This window comes from Mugil cephalus, chromosome 3, assembly GCF_022458985.1.
Source record: "Mugil cephalus isolate CIBA_MC_2020 chromosome 3, CIBA_Mcephalus_1.1, whole genome shotgun sequence".
NCBI lineage: Eukaryota > Metazoa > Chordata > Actinopteri > Mugiliformes > Mugilidae > Mugil > Mugil cephalus.
The window spans coordinates 20,881,989-20,905,622 of NC_061772.1; the positions used below are offsets into that span (position 1 = coordinate 20,881,989).

The window sequence follows — 23,634 nt, forward strand, 5'->3', positions numbered from 1 at the left end:
TGTTTTTTTTAAAAATGAGACATCTCCAGTAGCACCGCCTGGATTTGATTTTAATGAAGTACCTAATATACATGAGTATAATTCTAGTGTATTTTTATAGAGGGCCTGTCATCTCATGATTACACTGCAATCACAGATTCAAACACTGGTAAAATATTAAGAACAAAGGGTCTTAAAATATTCATACATCTTTGCTGCTGTACAAACAGAGTTGTCCCTTGCTCTTCAGCAGCATTTAGCCTCATGTGTAAGAGTCACAGGGAGACAGAGAGTTTAACTGACTCTGACTTTATCTTCAAAATTACTGAATCGCCATTAAAATGTGGCTTTTGTGCTGTGAAAGAGGTCAAATTATTTTGAAAGGTCTTAACAAGACACCTGAAAATGGTTTAATTAGTTGGCTCTGATCACTGTTTGTTTTGTTCATTTTTTTTTGTCTTTGGACACATCGAATTACGCTACCACCCCAACTTCCCACTCGCCAAAAAAAATCGCCAAAACTGCAGTTCCTTGAATGGCCACTTGAGAACTGCTCTAAAAGTGAGTAAATCCCCATAGGCCTCAATGTTAAAATGCCATGTTAGTACAGCCTCTGTCTGCACATGCTGATGTAAATGCGCAATGACGTTCGAGTGACATTTCCTCAACTGGTCTGCAGCGGAGAGCTTGCTTTTAATAACAACTCTAAAAGAACTAGACATCATCGCGTGCTTAGACGTCAGAAAAAAATAGAAATATTGAACTGTTTAAAAATGTCCATCAAAAATTAATTGAAGCCGGGAAAGACCGAAGTGTGGAACGAATTCAGAATCGAACCGCTGGAAAACCTTGAAGACCAACTACTGTAAGGTTAGACAACAAAGTAGCAAAAGTGGATATGACCCCACAAACTTGCATAATCAAGCTGTTGCTTTAAAAGTGTGAAAACACTAGCAAATACTATTCCCATTAGAAAAGAGATCAATCACAGGATGTTTTCATTAATCTTCGCACATCACACGTCTGTTAAATGGCCGTTCCAATTCAAAATAGTAGTACATGTATACATCAGATCGGAATAGGTCGCCTCACATCTAAACATCTGACTTAAAACCTTCAATCGGAATGAGAAAAAAGTCTACACGTAAACCAGGCTACTGTCTCAGCAGCTGGAGTCAGCCACTGCCAACCTGGCTCAAACTCAACAAGAAAGCGAACAAGCTTTAATGTAACAAATGCAGAGAATCCTTATATGAGATAATGTTGCCATTTAACCACCAACAAAGCAAGACGCAGCAGCAGCGCTGGGTCACAGCAAATTAATACATTAGGAGGAGAAGCTGTGAAGATTCACTCCAACTTACAGTATAGCAGGCTTAGCGGCTAATACATCCTTATGTCACTTTGTGTGTAAATAATGGTAGGAGGATGGTGATTATCATATTCAAGCTGTTTCAGCATAAATATAAATCTGTGAATGACTGCTTCATTACTTGCACCTTGTGGTGCTCTCATTATTCCATTTCATGAGATATAATTACCCATGGATGAGGATCAAGCAAAAGCAAACAACCAGCATCTCAGACATAATTGTGTTGATTTATTTATTTATTTACTTTTTTTTTCCACTTCACAAATTGACAAGGAAATGACATCTAGACGCAGCATTAGTCATCCCGCGACAAACACCGCCAGCATGTCTCGGGAAACCTTTCAAATTTGTCACAGAGAAAGCAAATTACTGCTATAAATATCTTCATCATATTCATCTTCATCAATATCTCCATCGGTTCAGCACATCTGCCATCTGGAGTGCCAACACCTTCATGACCGATTGTCTGCTTCACGCGTCTGAGCAGGCGATGTGAAAACCTCTGAACCTGCAAACATGATGTATTCATACGTGTCACGTCTGCCATTTGCATTCTGCTGCTAATCCCTCCGAGCTGGAAGGTTATTACCCTGCACGCCAGTCAAATGCTGCCCAAGAACAGACAAGTATGCTTTCTGTGTGTACATGTATTTATGGACATGAAGGGAAAAAATTCCACCCGCAAGGATGGAAGCAGTGGGGGGGTGGGGGGTGGGCTGCTATAAATGTATCCATCTATTATACAGACACAAACCCGGTTGAAATACTAGCACACATGCAACAACCACCCCTACCTTCTTAACACAGAGACAGGTATTTTATAGTCTCACGCATACAGTGCAGGACTCTCCCTCCCGGATTATAAACACTAATAAAAATAAAACAATATTTAACTAAATCATATTTTCCTGAAATTACCCAACTAATATTTATTTGCAAAGTAAAACTGAATAAGCTGCGGCGCTCCGGAGGTTTTGCTTACAGGGTGCATCCAATGGCACTGAATGAGAAGCAAATTAGATTGTCTCATTTCGACGCCGCACATGCCCACGCAAACAGGACAGCCTTGAATGTGATTTGTGTGATTTGTGTGATTTGTGTGATTTGCGCGGAGCCAGTCTCCAACACACAACTGCAAAAGCGAATCCAATATCAAATCAGTGGTTCAAATCTGATATGTGAAAACGTGTTTACGTGTGTCTTGCCCTTTTTTTTTTTTTCTCTCGTGCCGCCAATCAAACCTTAGATTATTGGCATTGATCATCATACGGAATACATTTGCTGCCCGTTAATTCATTCCCGCTGTCATCACATTGAGTCTTTAATGGACTCTTAAGTGCTTAAGAACCATATATGAATGTCCAATCACAAAGAATTCAGAAACAGTATATTACAAGTGTAAAGATTAATAGCTCTGGTCTCTCTATGCCAGTGAATCCTTTGACTGTTTAACAATGGTATAATGAGTTGCAATGAGTCCTTTGTAAAGGCCCAAACGCAGTAATTTAGATGAATGTGTGCAACAATGAAGTGAATTAATTAATTTGTATTTATTCCACTTATAATTTCCTTCAATTCAGTAAATGTAAGGTAAAAAAAAAAAAAAAAAAACGTTTCAAATGAATGCACAGTCCCATTTTTTTTCTTTTTTTTACATCCATAAAGAAACATCTGTCCTCCCTCTATCGCAGCGTTATGAGAGAATCACAACGAAACACATGCACAAAAACACACAGCCGAACTCCCAGTGTGAATAATCTCATCAGAGGAGCGTTCAGACAGGTGGCGGTGTGTAGGCAGACCTGCTTGATCCAGAAGACTGTGAGCACCAGAGAGATAACCACTGATAAAGTCCCTGGAGCAGACATGAAACGGCTCGGATCAAGCCACATCAACTGATGCACAAGTGTATCTTTGTGGAAGTGTGTGCTTCTGTTGCCGGTGTGTGTATTGGAGCGTGTGTGTGTGTGTTAGCGCTGTGTTTCCTTAAGGACCATGGTCCGGTGTAGACTCCAGAGGCTGTCAATAGTGTTTAAAAGACAGTACGATAAAACTTGCTTCAGAGTCCCAGAGGTGTCCAGATGTGGCCTTATTTAACCTGCCAAGCTGTGAAGGGAAGAGCAGGCAATGTTTGCTGATGTTAAAATCATGTACAATAATGTATTTTAGTTTGAAAGTACTAGCGTAATTGTTCCATAAGGAGATTCGAGAACAGACACGCTGTGGTCTGTTTTGCAGGGTACACCTACTCTCCGCAACTTCTGTTATAAAACTGACAAGGCTGAAATGCATTTAGTGCTACCAGGAGAGCCACAATTCAGTGGCAGCAGAATGATGAACCAAGGCATTTTTTTAATGAATCCTTTTAGTGGTGGTGTTTTGCAGAGGTGCTGGGATAAAGGTCCAAAACCGCCAACATAAAAACCTCCACTGCAAGCTCACAATGACTGTAACATGAGGTGTTTTTTAGGGCTATCCGCAATTTGTAATCCTTTAGTAATTATTTTTCTGTGTTTCTATGGTGACCTTACACAACCAGTCCCACAATACGATCCCCGTGGAGGAGTTGAAATGAACAAGAAAATAATGTATAAAATAAAGCAGCAGCAGCAGCAGCAGCGTCTCAGGCTTTGCTGCTGACCGCCGGCTTAAGATTTACTATTGTTAAGACACAACGTGACCTTTAAAATGTGCATGATTGTCCCAGATATTGAAAATGCTATTGTGTGTTTATATGGAGGAAAAAAAAAAAAAAAAAAACTCCCCGAAGAATGCATAAAAAACAGAAAACGATGTGCTATGTCACATGCTGTGTTTGGTATTCCACTTTCATACGTTCCATTTTCAGGCCAAGGCTCCACGAACTGATGAAGCAGGAATCCCCTACCGGCTATATGTGTTCTATATCACACTCAGCCTTGTGCTATTTATAAATATATATTATCATTTTCATTTTGCATTCAATATTAAGCTATTCAAATAATACACAGTTTAAATATTCAAATTTTAAACATAAGGTGGCCGTGCAACTGCCGGAAACATACATACATAACACAGCTAGCTAAAAAATTTAAACATAGCTAAATATTTGACAGTTCCAGGATATACATATAAAAAATGTCTAATCAACCAAAGATTTTGTGACCCCCTGCAGTACTTCTGTGGACCCCCCAGAGGTCGCAGACCCCCTGTTGAAGACCTGAGGCTTAGAGGATGGTGGTTGTGCGTCAGTTCTGAGATGATAACAGGTAGTGTGATGACTGGTGGTTTGCTGACTGAGCAAACCACCAGTAATAATGTTAGCACCTTAAGGTCAAACTCAGCTTAGTTATAACATGGAATATGTTTATTGAATGGAGATCCGTGCTTCACTAAATTAAAATCTGGCTAATCACAATTACTTAAATATTTTTTTTAAAAAAAGCCGTTTGTAACTACACGTATGTAACGCGGGTGAAAATAAATGTTATTTTGGACATGGAAAATGAAAAAAAAAATACAGAACACAGACCAAACTCCTGATCTGACACAAAATGCAGTTTGATAATGATGTACTCTAGGAAATAAGCTTGCAAATCATGAAGCTAGCTACATGTTAGGCTAGGTAAGCACTTCCCATCCATTCTGATCTGCATGAATAATTTTATAGCCCTATTTGCACCAGACTAGTTTTGCCTGGGGATCTTTATTGATGTCTAGTAATTGCATTTGAATCCCATGCAGTTTAGGTGCCAATTAGATGTTGCTGCACAGCATGCAGGCCCTTGCGCGGAAAAACAGCCCAAAATCATCAGAATAGCTAATATGCAATATGCTATGCTATGTGTGGTGGAGTTGATTTAAATATTTGCCAGGTAGTTTTTAAATCCTCCAGTGGGATCAATACAGTGTCATCACATCACAAAAAATATATATATATGTATTTTTTTTTATTATCAGTCTGGATCAAATTGTCCAGTGTAGCGGTATGAAGGGAATAATATAAAGGCCAGCAGCAGCAGCACAGATATAATAACCAGGGCTACAGCCAATAAATTTGAGTAAAATACCGAGTTGACTTTTCCCGTGTGAAAGAACCACACAAAGCACATGCATAGGGGGGTATTTTCTAAAACACATGGCATCCCCCCAGGTACTACAACACTGTGTTTATAAAACACAAGTTTTATTAAATTATGCCAACCTGTACAAAGGACTGACAGTACCAAGTGACACCTATAGTAAAAACCTAAATAAATCATTCTCTCACAGTGAGCGAAGGGGTTTACCTTCCAACTGGGGAAAATGTTTTTCAAATGCAATTACATGTTTCACTAGACAGGATAATCCTTCCAGGAGTTTATTAGTGAGCGTTCTGTCTAATGTAAAAAACATCATGAAAAAACATCAAACTGACTTTGTAAAACACTCTCACATGTTGAGTTGCTTTAAAAATCCGACACTTTTGTAATAGCTGTTAATAAAAGTCACACCATGAAAAACTGGGTATAGCAGAAATCCTTAGCCTTTCAAGTGTACAGGACTCCTCCGTAGCCAATTATCAACATGACTGATGGATATGTGTGACTGTCTCGTTGTGAATGTGATCTCTGCGGAGGTAGAAGCTTTGGTTTAAATAAAATAGGCGTAAAAGCCGACAGATTGATGGGTATCAGTGATACTGCTCTAGAAGTGCAGATATATGCCAGTAAGTCCTTTAAAACATGCTGTGAATAGAAATTACGTTTTAAGAAATGTAAGCCTAAAATGTGAAGCCTGTGATAAGGCTGTCAAGAGATATGAGACGGCTTTGCTTTTCAAACACTCAACAAAGACCAAAGATGTGAGAATCTACAGTTGATTAACAGCATGTTTTTATTATGTATCAGTGGCTCACTTGGGAGAAATGTACATCACGTAAGATTAGTTTGATGTATCTTGACAAATATAATCTGTTAAAGCTCAGATTCATGCTCCCGTGTATCCAGTAAAGCACATTATACTGTATTTACCATGTAATGTACTGTACAAGTGGATAGACAGTAAGCGTGTAACTGTATTTCTTTGTGAATGGGAATGACTTCCGTAGGTGTGCTAATTGCTGGCCTACGACTGCCAGTAACCAAGCTCGTGAGTATCCTAGGGCTGCACAGAGCCCAAGGATATTAGGGACTATGCTGGGAATGCTACACACTCGATAAGGGAAACTAACGTCTAGTTATCATAGACCATAGATCTTCAACAGGGGGTCGCAAAAACTTTGGTTGATTAAACATTTTTTATATATATATATTAAATTTTCCCCCACAAATTAAAATTTCTTTAAATACACATTAGCATGAGTGCAACATATTTTACTAAAGGAATAAATGGAGGCAGAAGACGTTACCAGCACCCTACTGTTGCACATGTTTGACATAAAAAAACGACTATTTAAACCTGTGTATTGAATAGCTTAACACTGAATGCAAAATGAAAATAATAATGTATATTTATTAATTGCATTGGGCTATAAGACCTCTGTCATAGTCTGTATATAAATAGACAATGAGTCCAAAATTCCTTGCATTGGCCAAACTGATACTGTTTTTCCATTGATACCAGCGGCGCCAACATGCGACTTTTGAGTCCGATGAGTACGGTCCAAGAGTGGAGTCACGTGGAGTCGTGTCATCAGTGACGGGCCACACTTCCTCCAGACTCACTCACTTAATTAATACTATACTCTGCTCTACCTCTACCAGTTACAAAGAAATGCTGGATATGAAACCATCCTTGAAACTAATTATTTGATGCATATTATAGTGTTTTAGTTTGGCCCAAGTCCCATCTACTTACATGGAGGGGGAGGAGCTCATGGTCTATACTACAGTCAGTCACCAGGGGGAGCTCTACTTGGTTTAGCTTCACTTTTAGGCAGCTGTTCCAGATGATGTATGCATACAGAGTCTGCTCCTGGTAATAAAGGAACATATTACCCAGTGCGACAGGGTGCCTAAGTGATGTTTGAATAAATTGAGTGAAAGTGAGTTGCTGTGCTTCCCAGCTGTTTCTGCCCGTGTTAGACACATGTACACTTAAGTTAATATAAATGCCTAACACTTTAAAAAAAAAAAAAGCAAAATATATAAGAAAGCCTAAAGAAAATAACCTAATAACTCAGTCATCTTGTGGACTCCTTGAGTTATTTTGTGACATGTCTGTGAAGTTTCTCAGTCATCCAGGTCGTGGTAATCCAAAAGACATTTAAAAAAAAAAAAAAGTCAGACCTCCAAAAATCACCCGCCTACAGAAAAACAAGCAATGTCAGGCTGAGGCTCTGGATAAAGTCGCCTTTGCTGTTGCTCTTTTTTTTTTTTATAGCGTTTGACAAGAATAACAATGTAGAATTACAGACTACAACCGTCTACTTTAAGAGTAAAATTGAAAACAGTAGCAGACACAAAATATTGCGTGAAATACGTGAAGTGGATATGTTGACACTTTAATTTGTTGTTCAAGAGATAATATTAAAAGAAAATAAAGGAATATATATATATATATATATACACACACACATGTGTAATATGTATTGCCTGAAAAATAACCATTAACGTTACTTTGTGACGTCTCACTGTCTGTTTTAACCTCCAAAAACCACTGTTCTACAGAGAAATGAGCAATGTCAGGCTAAGACTCTGAATAAAGTCAACTTTGCTCTTTTTTTTATCAAGCTTGTTGACAATAATAACGTATGCTACTACCCTCTACTTTAAGGATAAATTGAAAAGTGATAACAAGCACAGAAGATTTCCTTCAGAATATCTATCCAGACTCCTTGATCCTTGAGCATGAAGCTCATGAAAATATGTGCTACGTGAAATATGTGAACGGCATATAAAAACCGCACCGCTTCAGGGAGCGGAAGACAAATTCAAGTCGGCTATCTCTTTGCCTTTACTACTGACTCACTACATGGCTCACTTAGCCCCCAGTGGCCAACTTTTGAACTGCAGGCTGGGACACAAGTGGCTGATAAAGATAGTTAAGGGGCTTTATTCTGTCAAGTCTAATCATCATGAGCTGAAACAAATTATTACACCACATTACAAACACCTAACTCTAAACTTCATTTATAAAACGCCCTCAGGGAAAGTGGCGATAACATGTGCACGGTATTCTCACGACAGTACACAACAAAATGTGCAGCGTAACTTGTTGTTCTGAATACTGAATATGATCTGCAGCTCTATTTGCCATTCTTTTGAAGCACTAATGAATTAAAAGAGGAGACAACAGGCCTACCAAGATATAATATGCAAGCAATTCAAGGTTAAGGCAGGAATAATTCAGCCAGTACAGGCAAAGGATAAAGCAAACATACTGCAGCTCCTCTTGGTGAATAATTCATGAAGGAATTATCAGATTATATATGCAGTCAGTGATTTTTATAGTCTGCTTTAAAGTGTTTCTAAGCTCTGTGTTTGGCTCTTGATGAATAAATCAACACAAATTAGGGGGGAATAAGACGGATCCCAAGAACAATACAACGTCCAGACAGGAAGAGACGGATCGGCAGGAACAGGAGAGATGTTTTGAGGTTTTTCCAGCGCAGTTCTGTCAGAAATCAGCGAATCCCTGAGAGCTACCGAGGCACTGTCAACAATACTCTTCAAACTTTTTCTCTGTAACGTATCCTCCACCGGAGGAAGCAAACACGAGTGTTGGGCAACGTATTCCTCCTGACTTCCGACTGCTTTGTTTCCATGGCAACTAATCCGCAGGCTGCAGCGGTAAAGAAATACCTTGTGAACTTCTCAATGAGAACAAGTCACTGTGGACTGAGAAGTGGCAGTCTGTGAATGTTAATTATATCACAGACCCAGATAGGAACACAACAAATAAGAGCAGAATTAGGAATTTAGATCTGAGACGTTTTTTTTCCCCCTCTTCTGTGTGTGTGTGTTTTCAAAAGTTATGATTGACAACTTTTTGTCTCATTACACCGACACAAAACAACCGCACGGATATACTGACATGACAACAGCATTGATCGCCCAGTGGGAACGCCCGTGTCTCTTGGCAGGCCATTATGTGGCGTCTTTCTGGTCATTTTGTGTCTGTTTGATTGTCATTAAGTGCATCTCTGTGGGTTGCCACTTTACTTTCCTGTGTGCTAATGTTGTGTATTTTTTTTTTTTTGTGAGTTTGTGTCTATTTCAGGCCATTTTTCGTGTCTCTATGTAGGTCGCCAGTAGCATAAATTTTCTTTTTGTTATTGTGGTTGTGTTTTTCCATCACTTTATAGCCATTTTGTTGAATACAAGAAATATTAACAGTCACCCCAAACAGCAGCTGATGCCCTGTGGTCCTTAAGTGTCCCCACTGTCCCCAGTAAGGTTTGTCCATTTGTGTCTAAGATGGTAAAGACAAAGTGCATGAGTGAGGGCTTGACCAGCATAGAGTACACCTTTACAAAGGGCACAGAAATCACAGCAACAAAGGCATCTACATGAGTGTTAATTACAGTCACGGGGAAATTATTGCTGAAAGGGGCTAATGATGTGTGACATTAGACACTGGGAGCTGATTGGGGATATAATGAGATGAATAATCGCTCCCCAAAATTAAAAAAAAAAAAAAAATGCATTAAAACAAAATGTTCCATGAGTCAGCGTACTCAGTGCGGCGCTGCTTTAAAATGAGAAGCTATGGCAAATCAAGAAAAAAAAATCCAATAATAAATCTTGTTCAAGATGAAATATGGTTGCGTTGTTCGCAAAAGCTGTGAAAAAACAAAACAAAAACAAAACATGGCTAATAACACGTCAGACTCGGCGGACTCGATGCTTTGTCACATTCACTGAAATCACATGTAAGCTACATATGAGCAAAACTGGCGCAGCAATTCTGGGGAAAACAAAACATATTCCAGACTACAAATCACTGCATACTTTATGTTTTTTTTCCGTATTTATCTTATTGTGTCGAGGTCTACAGCTGATATGCACAATACAGAGACGAGCAATAAGGACAATAAGCAATACATCACACCAGTGGCGGTTCTAGATCCAAAATTACCAGGGGGGCGCATATATGAACAAAACAGGGCGATATTTAAGCTTTGAAAATGTTTAGTTTAGTTTATTTAAAAGCAACACAAAATACATTGAGTATTAATCCAATAAGATTCTTTGTTTCAATAAACATAAAATAAAATGTGCTCATTAAACCTTGAAACCATTTTTGTCTTGATATCTTTAAATGTATATGAGATATTCTGAGATTCTCCGTTCCTTGTCGACTCACACGCACTGCAAATGGCTGGACAAGGTTCAATATAAAACTTGAAATATTCAGTGTGGTCTCACAGGTTACAGTCACACTGTCCGTGAGAAACTATTAAAAGCGCACAGCAGGTGGCTTCATTAGGCAACAGAAAACTACAGCTTTTAGTGTAAAGTGGGCCACCAAGAAAAAGAGAAGCCTCCGTGAACAGAGCAGAATCACAGATTTACTTTCATGTGGCAGAGAATCTTCCACATGACTGCAACACAGAGCCGGCCGAAGACTCTCAAAGCATGGAGGAACATTATCCTGACGTAATAAACAAACGGAACATTTGCCTCGTCGCATAATTCCCTCCCTATGTGTGTGCGTGTGTTTATAGTTTGTGAAACAACACAACTGGGAGCCCAAATGGACGCGTTAAAGAGCTAAAAATAGCCTCTAGACGCTGCCTCAAAAAAAGTTATTTACTCCTCCAAAGCCATTCTTTGGACTTTATCCAATTCTTTGTCAAAAAAAAACTGTTTCCAGTTTTCCACAGAACAGCACAATCTTTGCTCAGTTGCTAGTTCAACTAAAACTGTTGCCAAAGAAACGATAATTAAAGAATCAGTTTGAACCTTTTGGTCACTTTCAAACACAAATATAAATATATAAAACAAAGAAAATAAATAAAGATGAACTTTTGAGGGCCAGTTTAGGATTGCTATTTCATTCCAGCACTGAAAAAAAGAAAATTGTTGGATCATCTCATCATCTCATCCTCTGCTACCGCTTATCCTCACTAGGATAAAAAAGACAACTAGATAAAAACACATCTCGCCAAAATGGGCCAAATGTGTTTCTGACGCGCAGAAAAGAAACCTAAAGAAACTTAACTCACACACTTTGACACGAATAAGAATAATTTTAAGTTGATGTAATCCACAAAAGTATACTGCCATGACTAGGACGGAAAACTGAGTGAGACTCATGCAAAACACTACATTGCTTCAACTACTATGCAAATAAACTTTTTAGAGTGTGTGGCTTCACTGTGCAATGATGTCAATACTTCCATGGGACAGAGTGCTTCACAAATGGCACCAAATTAAACCAGACGAACCCGAAAATTCTTCAGTTTTAAAGGCCAATTAATAATTAGACAAATCTAATATAGGTTACAACCATAGGTTGTTATGACGGCATGAACAGGTGGCGTCTTAATCCTTTTGATTCTTTTGTAGCTGCATCATCGTTTCAGTCGGAGTAAGAAGCTTTATAAAACAGCTCTGCGTTTACGCAGTGGTTGAGGACTAGTGACAATACAAAATTGAGTAGCTTCAGCGCTAAGTGCTTGAGTGGTTGAGGGAGAGAATAAACACACATGTACACACATTTAACTGAATCCAAACAAAGTCTCTGCGGTGAGATAGCTGTTCCCGCAGACTCCCCATTGAGCCGGAGAGAAACTACACATTTTACCAACTCCTAAAAAAACAGAGTTGTCTTTATTTAAATGACACGAGAGGAAACGCAGGAAAGGAAATCAGAAAAGCCGTGTCCGGTCGTTTCATTGCAAGGTGTTCTGTGCCGAGTGTCAGCAAATATTAATTTGCTTTGTATTCAGCGTGGCACGCTTCACGATGTCACGGGGTTTGGAAACTTTTTGAAGGCATTGTACTTCTCCTACAAAATAGATGTGCTCCATTTTAAAGTCATGAAAATTGATTTTTACTCAGAAGCGATACCATGATCCGAGTCAGGGGAGCCGGTCTCTGCGAAGTTCGACTAAATCCGTTCAGATCAGCAAAGACTGGCCACAAGTGGCTGCCAGAAATTAATGTAAATGAGACTCAAGCGCTTGCAGAGATTTTTTTTTCTTCTTCTTCTTCTTTCAGCTCACTCACAAAGAGAAACAGAAAATATTCATATCGAGAAACGGAGGATTTTGTGGGAATCTTTAGAGGAGGGAGACTGCGCAATGCGAGATTATATGTTGTGTAAAGATTAGTCAGGAATTGCACCACAAAGACGGCTAAAAACATCCAGCCACACACAGAATGTAAATGCCCCACTGCTATTTTTATCACCTGCAAAGGCATCAACAAAAAAAGATAAATACCATATAGTGCTGGGCATGTCAAGTGAGAGGAGTAAATTATGGTGGAGAGAGTGAGATAAAGGATGTGAGGCAAGGCATCATCAAGAAATTCATGTGTTGGTGGGGTGAAAAAAAAACAGGCTTGTAGTTTTACTGAGTTAAACTGGGCGTGACACTGGGAGTCAGCAGGACTGAAAGAGTGTGGTTATGGTTTGTGGTTTTCACTCAGCGCTAGCATCACGGCAAGACTTCTCGACAAGGAGGAACAGACAAAATAGACCCTTCAAAAGTCTAAGAGGCCGTGCTGGTGCCTCTGAGCCCCAGAGGACAGGCTGCAAAATAAAACAGCTACAAAGTGTGACATCAAGTGCGTATTGTTGAGTGCAAATTATTGTAACTGTGACTATGGCCGCCCAACACACTCCACCTCGTTTCCCCTTTCTTTTTGTTGATCTTAAGTAACCCCTAAAAGGATGTGTATTTTCAATTTTTAGACTGCTTATGTATTGACGTCACTGAAAAGGCCACGCCCCCTTATGGGTGATAACTAAGGACAAGTTGCTGTGGTTTGTATGGTTCTTCTAAACATTTGTCTAAAAAGAGATTGATTTTCTATGCTCCCTTCAAGAGAGAGGGATGAAATGAATAATTGTATGGCTTCAGGTCATAAAACGGGGGGACAAAGATGGGAAGCCGTGGGACCCCGACAGTCGATATGTGTACGTTTGCGGCAAACACTTAATCACGATGATGCTAACGTTAGCTAATGTCAGTCGTCAGCTGTTAATTATAATGTTAAAATTTCCAAATCCATGCTGAAAAAGTTTTAACAAAAGGGTTAACGTTGGCAAAGCTAAGCTAGCTTATGCTAGCTCTATGTATGTCATTTAATAATTTAGCATTATGTAATGATTATAAATTGATAACAGGTGTAAATGTTAAATGTGTGAGTGTAAATGTTAATTTTTAAAAAAATTTTATTTAATGTATTAAACGTTGCATGCCTGACTAATGGTAGACATTTCGCCCCCTTTCCATCCGACGAATGCTAGCAACACAAAATAAACACTGACTACAGGGGGATTTGTCTTTACCGCCAGTTGTTTGTTTTCACCCAAATAGAGGTGTGGCCTAATTTACTACTGTCATCTATTAGTCATTAGATGAAATGACGCACATTCGAACCTTAGTTACAGTATCCTATGTTACAGTCATAAAATTAAGATTTTAATTTTTGATTTCTGGGGTGTGGCTGGCAAAAATAATGAATGATAGCAAAAGAATAGTATAAAACTGTTGAATACATAAAGCCTCACAGGATGCAGGTCCTCTTCTATGTTGCACTGCCATGTTTCAACAGTAGCACAATATGGAAACGCTGGCTCTAGAAGGGGCCGTTTCAACTTTTCCACATTTTTACAGTACACTAAAGTACATTAATTGTATATACTCCTGTCCAAGTCCATTGTATATATCTGCTCCTTTGTTTTTGATAATTCTTAATCCTGAAAATCTAATTTATGTTCTACAGTTTTCATTTTTTTACACTTTTATTTTTACGCTTATTTAAGTGCTTTGTTTTGTTATGAGCAAAGACACAAATTCCTTGTATGTACACACATTGGCCAATAAAGCTGATTCTCATTCTGATTTAGCAGCCACCTTAGGTTCTCCCACACTCTTGGAAGTGGACAATGAGGAGTGCCTCACCACTAGGTGTCACTAAATCCTGCACAGTGGACCTTTAATTCATCTGTGGGGAGCTGCTTTGGGACTAATGGCTACTGGTTCAATCATCTCTATGACCACTGTGCTATTGATAAAACAGTTTTAATACTAGCACTTGTTCCACCATTTACCTCTAAACACCAACTCGCATTGTGTCCATCCATGCAATCCTATGCCACATCCAGTGTAAATATGATAAATATGATAAATTTTTTCAGAAATGTGCATTTGGTTGGTCATGTTTCAAAGCAAATTTATAAATCTTAAATCCACATTTTTAGAACGACAGCTACAGTATTGATTGACAGTATTCAACTGATCATTATTGCGCATTTTGGAGATAAAAATCACTCCAATGTAATATGATCTTACACTTATCATCTGTCTGCTGCTGTTACTTGGCTTAAACCCATCAAGACTATTAAAGTTTAATCTCTGTATCTTATCTAATACTGTGTGCGTAATTAATTCATACCACCCTTGTCACATTTTCCCGTGTCTCCTGTCTGCTGTAGTATGAATTATTGTTCAGCATAGATGCGCCCGGCTCAGGTTTATTATACTGTAGGCGAACATAAGGATCTGTTTATTCTTTGTTTCGGGCTGTGTGTTTTTCCATTCTGCATCGTCTGCATTGATTTTTCCAAGATACCATACATTTTTCATTCTTGCGTTCGTTCAATCAGTTCCTCCTGGGCAGGAGTAAAGATCAGAATCAGCTGAAGATTAAAGAAATGCCTTATATATTTCATGTTACCTATAGCCAACATAGCTTATATTTAGTCTGCAGCCCTTTCTTCTGATGGCAGGACTGAATAAAGGGAGCTACCAGAAAATATGCTGAAATGTGGCACTATATATGTGTGTGTATATACTGTGTACGTATACATACATACATATATATATATACAGAAGAAACACAAAACTTAGGTCAAATTGGGTGAGTGAATTCCAAGCAGAGCGGTGCACACATGCACACATGCACACACACCTGCAGGCAAAGTTACAATGCAGCCTTGTTTTATTCACTTTCAGTGGAGCCAGTGTTCAGGGCAATTATCCAGGGAGTTGCCACACCTAGCGCAGCCCACAAGACGACCACAGAGCTAAAGTTGGACAAACAACACCAGCTGTGACGATTAAAGAAAACACTCGACACTTCCTCTGGCAAACATGTTTTCACTGCTGCAATCAAAATACTGCAGCTAGATGCCATGTGTGCTATAATGCGACGAGGAACAGACAGAGAGAGAGAGTGCATCGACAACAGCTGTGTTCTTGGAGAGTTTTTTCGCTGGCTAACATGTAACCGGCGGGCAGCTGCCAAATGTCCACCACCGTCAGTTCATCAGTTCGGCCGAGCTGGAGCTGATGAAATGTGGGAGGACACATGGAAGAGAAAGCTGCCTCCTCCTCTTTACTATGTGCACATCCTGGAATGTGTCAAGGCAATCTGACTGTCACTGTGAGCTGGAAAGAGCAAGAGCTTTCACAAGCGGCAGTCATTAGCTTATATATGGAGCGTGAGTTTATTTCTGAAGGGAAAAATGTGCCATTAAACAGTAGGAGATGCTAAGTGCATCTGTGGGATGATTTATTCCTTTGACGAGTGTTAAATTAATTAAATATTTTACTCCGTCTGTCCGCATTTGTTTACCACCTTTCCCGAGATGCCGTTAACAGGCACTTCAATTAATCTATTCGCTGACTCTGATTATCAATTAATCAGCCACAATCCATATCTCACTAAGCAGGTGAGCTATCGACCAGATGTAACAGGTCCATATCTTAATCAATGTTTTTTTTCTTTTAAGCTATTCAAGCAGTCATGGCGTGCTGAAGTCAGTGGTGCACAATCGTCTTGTTTTTAATCTCAACAAATTAAACGATGTAGCTGTTTTTAATTGAATAAAAAGGCATTTACATCAGACTGTTATTGAGTGTAAGCAGAAAGGTTTGAATCTAAAGTACCTCACCAGTTAAAGCCATCCAAAGCAGGACTTATCAGAAAGGATCAAAAACTAATTTGTTCAATTAATTATGAGAAGAAGTGGAAAACATTTAAGTTACTGTGTTTAATCAGCTGCAACCGGCAAATTTGACGTTATTTATTGAATTACAACATAGCCAAGGCAATCTTTTAATCAGATTGTGTCAATACAATTTTATGTTCTCAAGACCAGAAAAATAAATTAACTTTTTTTTTTTTTTTTGGTTTATCAGATGCACCGAGGCAGCTGGGCAGAAATGGATTGAGCTCATTCATTTCAGAGAGGTTTCAGATGATGTAGCTTGTGCTGCTGCTGTTACCCAGCGTTGTGCTACATTATGTGTTTATAATATTCAAAATACCACATTTATACCAATTAGGACGAATAACAGAAACAACGTTATACGGTTCAACAGCAACAAAAATTGCAGCACCTAAATGTGCACACCAACGGTTAACCTCCGTGAAGGTTGCAGGCCTGTTAACTTGTATATGAGCTGCACCGTTCACTGGCAACTGGGTGTATATTACAGCGTTTGACAAACAGAGAGGTGTGGGCAGCAGTCTAAAGGACTGGAACAGGGCTAACACCATACACCGACTAGGCGGTGAACTTTCAGTATTCATATGTGTTTCGCTCCCAACTGAGTGGGTGTTATTCTAGCTGAGAGAAACTCCGAATGGTGATTCTTATTCAAATGTCTTGCCGTTGCGTTGCGTCCCAGTTTATTGTGGTCTCTGTCAGTGTGCACAAAACAGAATCTCTCGCTCTGTAATGATGTATTTTCTCCACGTGTGCCGGCTTGATTTCGATACCGAAGAAGGACGGACAGCAAGACAACCTCGTTCTGAAAATGTTCTTTTTCTGCTGCTTTCAAGACAACCTGACGCAACGGTGAGTAAAATACACGACGGGAGGCCAAAAAAAAAGAAGCCAAGAAAACCAGGGCTATCTGCTGTTTGAACAGATTTAACATAGGTGTCCCTTTTTATATGGCCTTCATTAAAGCCGGGATAAATATTTAATGTGCCACATGTAATATGGAACAGCTTCATCTGGGAGGATTTAAGACCTTTCCTCACCTAGCATAAGGGCACATTGTATGGCAGCGAATTCCTCCGCACTTTGCCAGCCAACCATGGTTTTGAGAAGTCAGTGAGGCCTTCAGTTCCTGTAACCCCTCCAGAAAAAAAAGGGGGAGGGAATGGCTCGAGGAATGATTGGTATTCTGAAATGTTGTTCTTCTCCACCAGTTTATTTCTGTCTTTCATCGAGGTCCAGGGAAGCATTCCTCACCCAATCAGAGAGCTCCGTTCTCACACAACATCACCGCATTTCCCCAATCACACCATTGATAACGCAACAATTGACTGTTTGGACGACAGCAGACACGCAAGAAAACACGCAAGTCATTATAGAAGAGGGATGCGCTTATGAGCTTATCAGTTCACCGGTGAACGTCGGGCTCAGGCATGATTCATGTAATCCCACCCTCAAGTAAACCAAGTGCAGCATTCATTAAGCAATTTGCGCAAGATAAATGGAGCCAGGATACAGTTTATCCCTTCTAATTAGAAACTCGGCCCACACAAAGCTCCCTATTTATCAAAGTTTGAATCTCTGAAACGGGGTCAGTGACATCTGCGCCGGAGCCAGAATACAGAATTAGAGAGGAAAATGTGAAAGAACTCAGGAGTAAAGTCAGAAACAGTAGCTGAAAGACACGTGAAAATTACTTACCACCGACTTCTCTCACAGTCTCTCCCGACTGTCGCTCTTCTTCACTCAGTGTTTGACAAAACTTCTCAAGTTGGTCCTTTCCACACACTCCCTCCCTCCCTGCTCTCTCTCGCTCCACATTTACGCACATGTGGCCGTCTCCGAACTGCTGAATGGCAAAATGGCGACATCAAGTGGACGGCGAAGACACGACACAATTCCCCTCTTGACAATTCCCTCAAGTAATTTACAAGCTAATTTGCTTGGATTCTGTGTTAGGTGATTTAAAAGCAGCATCCAATGAATACAAATGGCTACATATAATAAATACAAGTAATTCTGGCCATAAACAAGCGCACGGCTGCTTATTTTCACAGCCCATCGTTTTAAAGAATTGACGCTGCCTTTGTCAGTCACATTCAACCTGAAACTAATTGTTATGGGCTGCGGCCCATGGCTCGCAATACATTTTAAGCTTATCGCTGTTGGTTGATTATCTTGCAGCCATCTCATCTCAGTACAGTTTTATAGCATGTGAACATTTCCATTGGGTATTTATCAGAGTAATGAAACAGTTGTTGGCTGCTTATTTTTTCATGTGTGCCATCAAATAATTGTTTTCTTTACTCTTTCTTGCTGCTCGTTATAGTGTCATGTTTCATTACAGAAAGCAAATGTTCCTTTTTTTTTGTGGAAACAAGAACAAGATTAAGATTTGACAGCCATGTTAGAGACTCTTTACAGTTGTGCTGAGGCACTGCAGTGATTTGAGCTAAATGCTAATGTCAGCACGCCTCCTGCTGTGTCATGACAGCTCTAATCTGGCCAATATTGCACACACGAGGGATTTCTTGAGTTTGCGTTTCTACAGTTTACCCATATTTAATCATAAACGAAGAATTGGATAGTCATTTTTAGATTTTTAATCCACAAGCTGCTGAGACATTTCACACAAAACCACAAATATCAACAGCATGGTGGGTCAAGTGAAAAAAATCTGTTACATTTATCATCAGAAAACTATGAATATACACCAATCAGACATAACGTTATGATCACTGACCTTTTTATGTGGATTCTACTTAGACATGTACCATCCACATAGACCAGACCAGACCACACCAGACACCCGCGTAACAATGATACTCCTTGATGGCAGCAGGCACAGACACACACACTCAAAAACAGTTTAGGAACAAAAAAAACATGGAAAACAGCACAAGGTGTTGATCTGGCCTTCAAATTCCCCGGATCCCAAACTGATCAAGAATCTGTGGGATTTCTTTTAATCCACTGTCAATGTTTCCATGTTTCATACATCACCTGGTATCGTGTGCTCCTGTTGGTATCAGGTTTATATGCTGCAGGTGCTTTATCCAAATACATGTATGATTCATCTGCTTCCTTCTGCTCCTCTCTTCTGCTCCTCTCCTCTGTTCTCTTCTATCTGACCTCTCTTTGTTTTCTGTCTCTCAAAAAGCCTCAAGCAGACGTGTCCCTGCAATATGAGCTGGGTACTGTTAAAGGTTCCTTGTTAATATTCATTGATTGGATGTTTTGTTGCCATAATCACTTTAGTATTAAACTGAATGGACCAGTTATTACTAAAATTGAAATTTTGGCTTCAGCACTTCAGCAACATAGTAATGTCTTTCCTTAGCTGCTTATCAGTCTCTCAGATTAGGTCTCTTAGATTTTTCTCCTTTATGCTTTCCATGTTATATAATTTATGTGGCTATTTGAGCCTAAACAAGCATCTTTCCCCCAAAACAGGAAACATCTGAGAGAGAATTCATAAAAGCAGAGCTCTAAACTAATAAAGTGTGTATAAATTAATCAAAACCACCTCCACCGCGTATAATGCTCCTTACAAACTTAAATGCGACTATTAGCAACCTATAGTGTCATAAACAATAATACATTTCTCACAAAGGATGTAAAAAGTAATTCAGCTCACGCTCACGCCCGACCAAAGTGTAATACAAATCAAAAAGAAAATTAATTTGCCTTGCAGATATTTCACAAGGATTTTTCTTAGACTTCACATGGCGGGTTCGACTGTTTGACCCGTGAGTGTGAAGTTATGTGAAAAAAAACATTGGCTCTATAAAAATGCAAATGAGAAAATTCATTAAGACCTCCTTGGTGCAACAAAACCATTTCACAGAGATAACACAGAAAAATAAGGGAAAGGGACGACAAACATGACGCCCCGACAAAGTAAACAACAGATGTAGAAATATGTATATATAAAAATACATGTAATAAAAAAGACACAAAGCTAAAACAGAGGCAGCTGGACTTGGTAGACTTTTTATTGAAGACGTTTCACCACTCATTTAAATTACTTCATCAGTTCTAAATGAGTAGAGAAGAGTTGCTTGTAAAAGAACAACCACATTACAAACACATGGTTCAGCACAGGACAACCTGTCCTTCAGATCTGGACTCAGCCCACCTACACCTGAGTAACAAAGCTAAAATCTTTTGTTGACAACAAGGCACATGCTTTAGCCAGGTGGTTTGAAAGAAAGAAAATGAAAAACGTCTTTTTAAACATGAGACATATCAGTTTATCAGCCATTTACAACATAGTCTCAATATCGCTGTTAAAAACATCTCTGCTGTATCCACCAATCAGTACATTTACATGCATTGAATAAAATGAATAATTGCCTTAATCTGACTTTAACTGGACAACTTAAGTGCATGCAAACACGACTAGAATCTGAGTTATCTTTATCAGATTGAGACACCCAGATAATGCCATTAGAAATCAAATTGTACGCTCAATCTGACTTTTAACTGGATAACACGTGTGCGCATGCACCACAACCGCTGCGCTGGCGTATGACCCCAGAAAAAAAACATGCAAGAAAGCTGGACACAGAAGAAAATAAACAAAACTGGTAGAGGAACCACCTGAGGGACAGCGCATATCTTATCTGCACCATAAGTAGTACACACATTATGTATGAGAAAAAAAAAGCTGAGCTAGTATCCCACATCCCACGAATGGGTCATTAAAATACCACATGCTAACTTGGTCAACCATTGCAGGTAAGTATTGGGTCACTGACAGACTTCGGTTGGGTAGACACCAGCCACAGATGTTCCAGATAAAAACCTAAACTCCTCACCAGTCATTTAATGAATTAAAGAACTTGGCAAAAAGGTCTTCAAAAAGTCTTGGAGAAATCTCAAACAAGTCCAGTTGCCTTTATTTGTCAAATAAAACCAGCTTTATTTTCCACGTATAACTACACACTCTGCATTATGGAAGAGGTGATCGAACCAGTGAACCACCCCATGGTTCCAGAGCTGCTTTTACAACCACTAGCCATCAGCTCACCAGGTTCATTTGAGGTGAGCACATAAGCTGTTTCAGTAATGATCTATCCCTTTTATTTATCGCCTATGTTTTGAGACTGTCAGCATTTCGCTCCTGTCAACTGAGAGATCTTATTAAATATTAATATGTGAGTAAAACAGACCTCCAAGGTTGTAAACGTGTCATTATGCTGCTGACGGCCAGAGGTTGACATATTGCTTTTTAATACAGGTGCATATGCTGAGAGGCATGAAAGGCAATCTCACAGAGTGTAATGGTTTCTTAAATTAAACTGTTTCCATATTACTTGACGTACGAGTGATGCACGTGTAGCTGTTACTGCAGGGAACAGGTGCATCCGCGCAGTTATACATATAATCAAGCAATCAAATTTGCGTCAGTGCTGAGTGACTCTGTTCCCTTTATGTAATTAAATATTTAACACATTACGCTGTTCATGAAATATTCTGCAATTTACCAAGCAATTTGGTTCTTATTGGATAGCAGGTAAAGCTAATTCATTTTGTCAAGCCAGTGGTTTGTGACAGATTCCTCAATCATCTGGAAGCAGAAAACAAGTGCAACTGTTTTTGTCCCCACATTTGACAGCAGTAGAGTTGCCTCTGTGAAGGATCTATAAATTCCACAATCAGCTGTGAAATGTTTGATCGTTGAGAGGTGTTAACACGGAAGATGATGTCCAACCAGGATTGGAAAGGCAACATGCTAAGCAATGTCTGGAAGGCAAAAAACAAACAAACAAACAAAAAAAACAAGCTACAAATCTTCACCTCAAACATAAAGACCACCCTACTTTATGGCTCAGAAACCTGGAAAACCCAGAAAAACCACCTCCACCAACACCACCACCACCACCACCACCACCACGATACTCTGGAAGAGCTGCAGACCTTCATCAACGGAAGTGAACAGGCCACACACTCAGAATAAAAAAATCAGTCACAAAACAGGCGCTGACATGGAACCCACAAGGAAAGAGGAAGAGAGGCAGACTGAGAACCACCTGAAGAAGAAGCGCAGAACAGGAGAAGAAGAAAGAAGGGCGTGCGTACCTAAATCTGGCCCAGATCTGATCTTAATGCTGTATCTGAACAGGTCCTCAGTGCATCATTTTACATAGATGGCTTCATTTACTACTCCTTCCAACCAGCTGTCTTCAAAAATGGCAAAAAAGTTGTTGTCCTCAAATGAGTGTCCTTTATTCTTCAGTTGTAAATAGACTCCTCAATGCTAACCTACCAGCATTGTTTGTAACACAATTGCAGGTAAAATCAGGTTAAAAAAATGAAATAAATGATCAACTAAATAATGATCATGGCCCTGTGGAAAGGGTTTTCAATAGAATCTAGATGGACTTGTCAGATAAACACCAAAGTCAACAGATAAGAAGAAAAAGTTGTTAGATTTAAATGTACAGTGAGTACCATGTATGGAGCGTATTATAAGATCCGACTAACTTCCATTTGTCATTTGCACATTGTTTATTTAAGAATAAAATTCCTTCATATTACGATAATTCAACAAATGCATAAATTTTGACAGGTTGAGTTTAAGACTGTTTTGCAGACCAACTCGTATAGTCACTGTTTTCTTTCTGAATCTATGACTCCCTACCAGTTATACAGCATACGATAGTTTTGACTTATTAAACGTGTCTGTGTGACCAATCCGTGAAATATTTATCCTTTGATTCGCTATGCAGGCAAAAAAAAAAAAAAATGTGGCCATTACCACAAGGAGAAAAATTGATCTGCTCAGAAGATAAATCAGAGACAATGAAGCAACACAGAGGCAACCAACTTCTAGAGAGACTCAAGGCCAATCTCATGTTATGATTTACTGTCAGGTTTATATACGAACCGTATGGATCGACCCAGCAGGTAGGTGTGTATCTGCATCGAGCGGTTGGTTGTATGTAGTTATTACTCATGAGACGCATCCATGGGCAGTGAAGGATGAAGTATTCAGTTCCTTTTGTAATGGCAAAGATACTCGAAATATCAAAACTACACGCACACATAAATAAGGAAAATGGCCTCTCTTGTTAGTAGGTGGTCATGGTGAAACTTGTTTAATGATTTACTTTAGGTACATCATTCTTTCTGCTCTTAGTGGAGCATACGAATGGACTCAAATACTTCCATAGGTTAAAGTACAAGTATAT

The 23,634-nt window shown here is 39.3% G+C and overlaps 1 protein-coding gene across 1 annotated transcript in view; it reads right to left on the reverse strand.

The window, feature by feature from the left end:
- tspan4a (tetraspanin 4a) overlaps window positions 1–18,284 on the reverse strand; it is a 134,334-nt gene extending 116,050 nt beyond the window's left edge. The window contains exon 1 of the mRNA XM_047581126.1: window positions 18,140–18,284. Within this exon, the coding sequence (XP_047437082.1) occupies window positions 18,140–18,269 (130 nt within the window). The 5' untranslated portion in view covers window positions 18,270–18,284. The remainder of the gene's footprint in view (window positions 1–18,139) is intronic.
- Between the last annotated feature and the right edge of the window lie 5,350 nt (window positions 18,285–23,634).